This window comes from Lissotriton vulgaris, chromosome 7 (assembly GCF_964263255.1).
Source record: "Lissotriton vulgaris chromosome 7, aLisVul1.2, whole genome shotgun sequence".
In the NCBI taxonomy this organism is placed as follows: Eukaryota; Metazoa; Chordata; class Amphibia; order Caudata; family Salamandridae; genus Lissotriton; species Lissotriton vulgaris.
The window spans coordinates 1,564,503,866-1,564,514,356 of NC_141695.1; the positions used below are offsets into that span (position 1 = coordinate 1,564,503,866).

General features: G+C 45.6%; 1 protein-coding gene across 1 annotated transcript in view; it reads right to left on the reverse strand.

Annotated features, from left to right (window-relative positions):
- BCAS4 (breast carcinoma amplified sequence 4) overlaps positions 1-7,127 on the reverse strand; it is a 366,480-nt gene extending 359,353 nt beyond the window's left edge. The window contains exon 1 of the mRNA XM_086932459.1: positions 5,594-7,127. Within this exon, the coding sequence (XP_086788585.1) occupies positions 5,594-6,979 (1,386 nt within the window). The 5' untranslated portion in view covers positions 6,980-7,127. The remainder of the gene's footprint in view (positions 1-5,593) is intronic.
- Positions 7,128-10,491: the final 3,364 nt, after the last annotated feature.

Sequence of the window (10,491 nt, forward strand, 5' to 3'; positions counted from 1 at the left end):
GGCACAGGTGCTAGAATATAGACAGTGGAATAGGTCCTACAGTACAGGCAGAAGTGCAAGGACACGTAAATGAGTTGAGGCACAAGGATATAGGCAAGATATAGGTAATATAAAATCATACTTAAGAGAAAACCTCCGAAATGTGAATTTGAGAAAAACAATAAAGAATGCTAAGTGGGTCCAAACAACATGGCAGCAGCTAGGCATTCAGCTGTGCCAGCCAGTTGTGCCTTTACCATACCTCCGATGCATGCCTGGCAGGTGGTGATCTCTAAATATGCCTTATGGTTCTCTGCTGGGTGGCAGAGGTGAAAGACTCAGCAGGCCTTGTGCTCTGGCAAGACACTATTCATTCTAAATGAGCCCCTTGGAGTCTTAGTTCTCATTCATGTTCACCCCACAACAAGCCAATGTCCAGCAACAACACATAACAAGACATGGAAACTTTGGTCATCTGTTGCAACTCAGAAACAACCCCACACAGGCCACTCTACATCCAACACTGTTCAAATGAAGCATGTCTGATGTAGGAGATTCTGCACAGAGACTGCACAACCTAACCAGGGGTAGAGAGTGCTGTATGAATACAACTACATGCAATTGCCTCCATTCTCACGACTGCAGCAAACATGAAACATTTTAAGCCTACTGTTGATTTAGAAATCACCTTGTGAAGCACTGTTTAGCACAAATCCTGGTGTTGTAATGACACCTTGGTCATCGCGTTCTTAAGGTCCTCTCAAAGTGTGGCAGCATCAGGGATTCCCACAGAAGATCAAGCCAAAAGCCAATTTTCCCAGACTACAACCTCTATAATACATTGAGACTACTTTGGGAGGGAGCAAATTATGGATTACTGAGCTTTGCTATTCAGCAAGTATTAGACCGGGCAGCCTTAGGGTGGTCTTCCCCAAACGTTTACCTGCTTCCTCCACTTTTCTGACCTCGTTTCAGCTGTTACTAGGACTCTGTGCACTTTACCACTGCTAACCATTGCTCAAGTGCTTGTGCTTTCTTCCCTAAACATGGTAACCTTGGTTCATCCCCAATTGGCATATTTAATTTACTTATAAGCCCCTAAGAAAGTCCACTACCTGTGTGTACCCAGGTCCTGTAAATGAACTGCTACTAGAGGGTCTGCCTCACTCGTATCACCCCCTTAATTGGCCCTTTAACCATGTCTCAGGCCTTCTAGAGCCTGTGTGTGCAGTTTACAATACCATGTTGACCTGACAAAATTAACCTTTTGCTAGGCCCAAACCTTCCCTTTTTATACATATATGTCACCCCTAAGGTAGGCCCTGGAAAACCCAGACAGCAGTGTGCAATGTATTTAAAAGACAGGAGACATACTTTTAAGTTGTACATATCCTGGTAGTGAAAAACTCCCAAAGTTATTTTTCACTACTTCAAGGCCAATCTCTGTAATACAATAACATTGGGATTACCTCATCACATTTTATAAGTGTCATTTCCTATTGGAAAGATATAAGACCCTCAAGTCTGGTGTCTCTGGAATCCTAATTTAAAATCCTCATTTAGGGTGAAGTCGGATTTTAAGTTACAATTTAGAAAATGCCACTTGTAGAAAGTTTTATAGCAACAAAGGGATGGCCCTAGGTGGCTGAACAGGGCTGTAGTAAACTAAGAGAAAGGTGGGGGTGTCCTAGTCGTCACATTCAAATGCTGCTAACCAATCTAAATTGGTAGTGGTGCAGCACTGTTCAAGCTATACGTTGAACCGACTGAGAGCTGAAAGGAATCATTAAAAAAAACATTGCCGGGATGGCGAAAATAGTCAAACCAAAATACAACTAGGTATCCATTTAACCGACAGCAAGCATTCTTATACCCTTTGTAAAAGCAATGCCTGTCTGGCGCAAATCGTGCCATCCACATTTTAACCTGACTCTTCTCACCTGTAACATGCAAATTTATTTCTCTATTCAATCAGAGAAACCAGTCCACGCCCTGAAGAAAGTCCCACAAACCACCTTGGGAATCAAAACGCATCGGTATTACACAACGCGGGGACTTTTGCTTTCAATAAAGTTTTCCCCAGTAGAAATGTTATTTGAATTGTCTCACTACTGGGCCGAATGTTTATCTTTTCCCCATGGGTAGCAGCTCCTTGAATTTGTTACACAATGTGGATGCTCAAGGTTGTCCTAGTAGCTGCTTCGTTGGTGAACTAAGACTGGTGTTATAATGTTTAGATAAATGTATCACGCTTCATGTATTGTTTGTTACAGCATATTGTTTCATCACAAAGTGTGTATGTCTTTGTTTTATTTGCTGCCTTAATATGTATAATTTGTTCTTGATTGAAAGGTATCCGCACTTACCTGACCCATGATTAAATGTGGAGTAAAGTGCACAGAATGACGTAGCAAATAAATGATTATAGTCCATATCAATTGAATCGATGACCTTTAGTCTGTTAAATTGGTTTATCAGCATTTGAATGTGACGGCTAGGAAACCCCCCCCTCTCTTACTTTTAGAAAGTTGGCATTTTCTTAATTTAGCCATTTAGGGCCTGCTGCCTGTCTCTGATCACATGTCTGAGGTGGGTGACAGTTGGGCTTTGTGTATCTCCACCTGGCCAGCCACACACAGTGGAAGCTTAGGTGTATCTTGATGGGCTATCCTGACAGGATGGGTGAGAGGAACTGGACCCAGCCTCACGTACACCTGAATAGGGTGTGTCTTGTCCACACACAAAGTGCTGCATGCCCTCCTGTGGTGAGTCTGGAGCCAGGGCACGAAGGACAGGTCCTCTGTGCATGTTAAAAGCCTATCTTTGAAATCTCCCCTCACTTGAAAAGCCAAACTGGGTATAAGTACTGGACTTCTGACACCACCACTTCAGTACATCATAAGACCTGCAGATACTCTTGACAGGAAGAAGGACCGCGGTGTTCCTGGACGGCCACTCTGAAGGAGCTGCTGCCTTGCTGTGCGGAACTGCCGTCTGCTGCTCTCTTGCCTGGAGAGGAAGAACTAGACCTGGAACCCATCTTGAACCCAGGACCCCACAGGGACTCAAAGGGCTAGTCTACTGGCCTCCTGAACGGAGTCTCAGGTACATAACAGGATCCCCACATCTCCCAGCCCTGTCTTCAATGAGCTCCTGACCCCCTAGAAGTGCAGCTCTGGTCTTAGACCTGTGAAAATGTTTTTTAAGCTTCAAAAGTCACGCTTCTGGGCTCTTCGTGAACACAAATTGGCCTGTTCAGCCTGGAACCGTGCCGCTCGCACAGAGAATCTGCACGAGCCACCTCAAATTTGTCTCTTCGCACTGCAAGCATCGTCCACCAGTGTGGGTCATCACCATGAGGCCCCAGCCTATCCATTTTGCAAAGCCCGGCCTGCTCTTTGGACCCTGCTGACCATCGCCATTGATTCCTTGCTTCCAGCGAACTTCTCCCCCACAAACTGGACTCTTGGCACAAAACTTGACAATGTAAAACTTCAGCAGGGCTAATCTGGGACTGTATCTAACCCACGCTCTATTGCTGCTGACCTGAACTCTTAGATTTGAACCAGTCGAGTACAACCAGATATCCCTGATTGGCACATTATACTTCTAAGTGCTGTTTTACAGTGTCCTCTTTAAAAAATCATAACTCTGGTTCTATTTATTAGATTTTTGTCATTTTGGTCTTGGTTTATTTATACAAATTAAGCTCTATGTTTCCAACTTGGTATGGAAACTTTTTATTTAGTGATTTCACTGTTTGCTGTTTGAAGTGTTGCACAAATGCTTTACACATTGCGCTAAAGTTAAGCCTATCTGCTCTGTGCCAAGCTACCAGAGGATAAGAACAGGTTAATTTAGGGTTTGCTTGTGCCGTACCTAACTAGGTTTGTGGTTACTGCCTGACCAGCGCTTATCACCCATCCAACCACGAACCTAATTTCTAACAAACAGTTTATCCATGTACATCCAGTGAAAAAAACAGTGACTATCAATAGCCTCAATCAATCAGTACTAGTATCTCAATTCCAAAGATCCAACTCTTCTGCCCACCACCGTCAATAAAGAGCACTTTCTAAAATATCAATATACATGTAAAGAGTTTCTACAGCAAGTGTAAAACTGCACGATGGTGTAAGTTTGCCTAATGTTTCTACTGTTTTGGTATTCACACACTACGAGTGTAATTGTACTACTAGTAATTATGCTAGAAGTAAAATTACACTCAAAGTTACTAGTAGTAACATTACACCATTAGTTTGTGAATTCCAAAACAGTAGAAAAGTTACTACAGCAAGTGTAAACTTACACAAAAGTGTAAGTTTATCTTTGTGAACCAGGCCCGAAGAATGCTTTAATCACTCAGGCCATATCCACACATAAGCCTGGGTCACTATGCTCCGCAGAGGGAAACAAGCAGATAAATATCACATAATTTTGACACTGCTAAAATAGTTCGATGGTTTAAGCATCAGTCAGAGAAGTCCTTTACTTTACTTTATTTCGGTCAGCAGATCATATAAGTGCAATACATCATAGACAAAACATGAGTACTGTCATCTAATTTAAAAAAACAATCAAATACAGCTTTCTAAAAAGGTGAAGTATAAAATATAGGATATAAAAGTCTACGTATAAATCTCAAGCATAAACGTTGGGAAGTCAGTTTGTGGCCTAAAGTTCACATGCTTCAATACCAACAGGACCTGCTATCCACTGGGCACAGGATAACCAGTAACCTGTGGCGAAATTAGTATATCTTTTACTATAGAGAGCTATGGAGGAGTAACGTTTTGATGTAAAGACTTTACTAATTTCTTTTAAAAAAATGTAAATGAAATATATTGCAAACATACAAAACCTTTTATTTAGAATGAAAATAAACAATAGTGTGCTTCTCGAATATATTGACATATCCAAAAATAAACTAATGGACTATACGCAATTTAAAAAAAAGAAAAACTCCATGCATTATAACATTATTTTACAGGTCTAGATAAATTAGACTAGGCTGTTGATATGAAGTGTATATGAGTCACACTGGTAGATGCAGCAACTTATGTTACGTTGTTATTTCATACTGAGCTCACAATGTGGTATTCCCGGTTTCAAAACAATGAACAGTTTGTTATTGCGAATGGACCTGTAACTAACAAAGACCTCTTCTCTAGACTACGAAGAAACAAAATCTGAAAGAATAAAACAATTAAAGGCATCCCTTCTATTCCGGCACAGACCTCGCATTTCCTGCTCAGCTAAACCTGTCCTGAACAAAGTGGCCAATAGTTACGCAGCGCCCCCGCCCCAATTATTTCATTATAAACAGTTTATTTTTTATTTTTACTGCAGGGCAACGTATTACATGTTTGATTATTCCATGCAATATTTGTAAGAGGTCTTCGTATTACTACTCAGTTTAACAGCACTGTTGCCACGGTAGGATAGACTGGTTTTATTGGAGTCGAACTCGGGACCAACTGATTACAGCAGATATCAGCAACGAGCGTTTAGCTCACTGCTGCACCTTTCTGAAAAGCAGCAATCCCCCCCTCCCTCCGGGTTGGGCCTTGACTTGAGCGTTAGGAGATGTGGTACCCACTGACCTCGTGCTTACCTCTGGGATGTTGTCACTCGTCAGGAAGTAGGTCACGTGACTGGATTCATTGCTCGAGCCCGTCAGCTCCCTCGGGGTGTCATCCTGCTCCTTGGCCCAGTACGGGGGGTTTCCTTGCCCTTCTTCGTCTGTCCCATGGGTGCTCTGCGGTCTCTTCAGCGCTTCCTGCTCTAGCGCCTCTTTTATCGCAGCATACAGCTGTCCCTCCTCTCCGGGCTCCTTTGCACCCCCCTCCTCTCCGCTCGGATGCCTCTGCTCTCCTAACCCGAGTGTCCCGAGATATTTGTTCTGCAGCTCTCGCCCCTCCACCTCCGACTCCGGGTGCAGGAGCCTCTTCGTCTCTAAACCCTGCGGCGCCTGCACCACGCCCTCCTGCTGCGCCTGACCTTTCACCCATGAGCCCTGCTGCACATGTTCTCCAATACCCTGCTGCAGCTGCTCCTCCACCCATGAGCCCTGCAGCACCTGTTTTCCCGCTTCCTGTTGCACCTGCACTGCCACCCTTGAACTCTGCAGCACATGTTCTCCAATGCCCTGCTGCAGCTGCCCCTCCACCCTTGAATCCTGCAGCACCCGTTCTTCCTCCTTCTGCACTTTCCCTTCTACCCTTGAGCCGTGCTCCACCTGTTCTCCTCCCTCCTGTTGCACCTGCCCTTTCACCCTTGAACCCTGCTGCACCAGTTCTCCAGTACCCTGCCGCAATTGCCCCTCCACCCCTGAGCCGTGCTCCACCTGTTCTCCTAACTCCTGTTGCCCCGCCAACCTTGAGCCGTGCTGCACCCGTTCCCCTCCCTCCTGCTGCAGCTGCCCCTCCACCCTTGAACCTTGATGCGCCTGCTGTCCTCCCTCCTGCTCCCCCTCCACCCTTGACCCGTGCTGCACGTGTTCTCCTCCCTCCTGATGCAGCTGCCCCGTCACCATTGAGCCGTGCTGCACCCGCTCCCCTCCCTCCTGCTGCAGCTGCCCCTCCACCCTTGACCCGTGCTGCACTTGTTCCACTCCCTCCTGTTGCAGCTGCCCCTCCACCCTTGACCCGCGCTGCACTTGTTCCACTCCCTCCTGTTGCAGCCGCCCCTCCACCCTTGAACCTTGATGCGCCTGCTGTCCTCCCTCCTGCTCCCCCTCCAGCCATGAGCCGTGCTGCACCTGTTCTCCTGACCAGCGGTACCGCTGCCCCGTCTTCCCCCCATGCCCCTTGCACCCCTCTGCGTGGAGTTTCTCATCCTCCAGAGAAGCAGGGCGCACTGCCCCCTTGCGGAGGGACAGTCTCTCCTCTTCCCCATGCCCCTCTCCTCTCCCTAGCTGCGGCTGTACCTCGCCCATACCACCCAGCTGACGCACACCCGGCTCAGCAGCTTCGTCTGCCTCAGGGGCCCGCTCCTCCATGGCCCCCTGGCACAGTCCCTAGAGCAGGGCACCGCTCCCACTGCCCGCTCAGCTCCAGGCGACGCCACGAGCGGGTCTCGCAGCCAGTCATTTCCTGCCCAAAGATGACATAAAACCCCCGAGGCTGCGCTTCCTTCCTTCCTCCCGCCTCGGCTGCCTCCGTCTTCGGGTTCTTCCGCTGCGCAGGTGGTCTGCTGGGCGGTTCCGTCAGCCTAACGGGGTGTCATGGTTCCGCCCTCTGTGCTGGAGCTCTGAGGGTCCGAGCAGCTAAAATCAAACCGAGAGAAACGCAGGCCACCGATGACTTCCTATCTCCTCCAGCCGCCCGCAGAGGGCATCAGAGCTAATACAAGACTAGTCCCACGCACCACTGCCGAACTCACAGCATCGACGAGCGTTTGCAACTCCACCATCTAGTGGCTAATACCGTCTGTCTCGCCCTCTCTTTTTTTTCGAATGAATGTCCCTCCAGTGAGTTGTCAAAATGACATTGCAGTTATTTATAATTTATTTATACATTTCGACGATTTTTGACCCAACTAGGTCATCACAGCGTTCTACAGTGGCCCAAGACCACAACAGTATCATAAAACACTATGGAAGCATATTCGGGGTACAGTTTATACCATGAATGTGTGCGAAATCCCCAGGGCCACTGGAATTATCAGATTTTGCAGTTGCAGCGTTTTCCCCAACGTTGTATTCTAAACGCAGTTGCCACACGCACGACTATCTGCTGCCTAATTTCAACATTTCAACAACAACGAAACTTTGGTGAAAAATTACTGACACTTTCCGCAGGGGTTGCCTCACGAACGGGATGTAAACCCTGCAAAAAAGGTTAAGTGTGCAAATATTTGCAGTACAAATGATGATTTGCGTTGGAAAGTTGCCTAAAGTTAGTCACAGTAGCGTTATGAGATACTTTGTGTCAAGGGGGTGTCCCATGAGTGGTATGTGGGCATTTTCATGCAACCACCCATGGGTTTTGGCACAAGTTTCTATCTACTGACATTTTTAAACAGGGATTTGCACAAAGAATCATGCCTCAAGTCAGGCATCAGAGTGAAGCAAGTTTTAAGTCTCCAAACACTTCTAGCTTTGCATGTGCGCTGCACGATACAACATAAGACACACAAATGATGGACGGAATGCAGATCAAATCAAACATTCATCCCCAGTCAGAGATCTGGGCAATAATCCATTGTTCTGGGGGTGAATGTTTGACATTGTTTCAGCATTCCGTCCATCAATTGTTCTTTTTGCATTTGTTGCCCTAAGTGAGCCAGGTATGCTCAGACATGGGTCCCATGCTCACTGTGCCACTGGATTCAAGCTAGCCTGGCTGATGAGGGGTGATACCCTGAAACTGGTCCCAGGATGCTTGTTTCCGGTCCAGGGACGACCTGGCCTGGCAGTTCGGGCTGGACAATTCTCATGGGAAGCAGGGTCAAGACTGATTTGCATATGGCTGGATCTAAACTGGAATGGCATGGTGAGCAAAAAAACTATGGATTTAGGCCCAGATCTCTGTACTGGGGTGAATGTTTTACATTGTTTCAGCATTCCGTCCATCAGTTGATCTTTTTGCGCGATACAACAGACATGCAAAGTGAGACAGTAGATATGGCGCTGTTCTCTTGATGCAACACATTGTAGCAACTTTGGCTGCTGCTCTGCGTTGCACCAAACAGTAGTGTCAATCAGGATTTATAAATCACGGCAAATCACCCATGAGGTTGTCAAGGCGCCGGAGTTGCTAGCTGCTTCATGGTGTTCTGTTGATTCGAACAACCATGTCTTGAATCCTTTTTTGAATTCCCGGAGCTGATGCGGCGTTCCTGAGGTGCAGGGAAGGTCGCTCCAGGCTTTGGCTGCTAGGTGAGAGAAGGAGGGTGAGAAGTCCTCGGAAATAGATAACAAGATACTCTGGTATGTTTATATCATTTATAGTATACAAGAGATACGCAATTAAGCTGCTTCAACAAGCCTGAGCTAACAGTCCTTCTGTGGAATCTGGACCACACATTTAGTTTTCCAGATTCCACCCAAGAACTGATGGATGCCACACATCCCCCATCGTCACAGAACATTTACAGAAACGATGAATTAAGAAACATGCATAACATTTGTAACATGTAATCATGAAACACCAATTACTCTAGAATAAGGGATACAAAAAAATATATTAAACTTACACACTCATGTGATAATCTTTGCACCATATTGATGCCAGTCCCACTGTCACATTATCATGTCTCTGTCTCACATTATCATGACCTTTCCCATAGCTGGGACGTGGTTGAATACTTTTCCGCTAGTTCATATTTTCATGCAATGCCTTGTAATCGCACAGAGGCTGGGACCTAGAGTTAACATCAACCGGAGAAAGCCAACTTGGCACTTTCACAACTTTGGAAAAACTCCAAACATTTCCATCTGTCAACTCCACCAATTGTCTCCCAACCCTGACAACCTTCATGGGAGCGGAAACCTAACATCACCATTCTACCTTTTTTCACACGCACCCAATCATTGACTCACAAAGGGGAGAAGGACATTTTATCTGTAACACTGGACTGATCTACAACTGGTTTCCTGACTAAATCTTCTTTGTAGACTATATCCATCATCTATCTCTGACTCAAATTGCATAAACTCTTCCTATTTCTCAATTTTTTCAAAGGGAGATACACCCCCTTCACTTCTGGGAGTGTTTCTGTAATTCCAGAGTAGTTTTTTATAGCACCATGGCAATTCTTCCCATTGCTGATAGCAAGCTGCAATCCTTCTTTCAATACTCTTATCCATCTTTCTACAATTCCATTACTTTGGGGATAGTAAACTGAAGAACGCTTGTGTGTAATACCATGACCCTCAAGAAATGTCTGGTCTGGTGGCTCAGTGGACTAATGCGTCTATTGAAGGGGCTGTGTTCGACCTCATGGTCACAGGTTCAAATCCCGGCGGGTCCACTCAGCCTTTCATCCATCTGAGGTCGATAAAATGAGTACTATTGAGTTGGGTAACAATGAACATCTGTTATCCAGTGCCAAGAGACCTCTGGGTGAACTTGCATTTTATAAATACATATGTTATGTTATTTCAATGGAAGTTAATTGCACACCATTGTCCCTAAGTATCAATTCAGGAAAACCCTCCTTCTCTAATACCTCATTTAGAAATTGTATAACAACTTTGGAGGTAACCTGTGGAACAAATTTAACTTCAGGCCACTGTGAAAGTTGGCGATTAAAACAATGGCATATAAAGGATTATGTCCCAAACACATTGGTCCAGCTATATCGAGTGACACGCATTCCCACACTTGTATGGGTCTAGAAACAGGTGAGTGATGATAAACAAGGGTTTTTTGTGACTTGTCACTAATACTACATTCAATACAAGATCTGACTTTTCTTTCAATGCATCTATCAACATCAGGCCACCAACATTCACTGCTAATCCTCCTCTTCACACTGGTCATACCAGGATGTCCTTCATGTGCCATA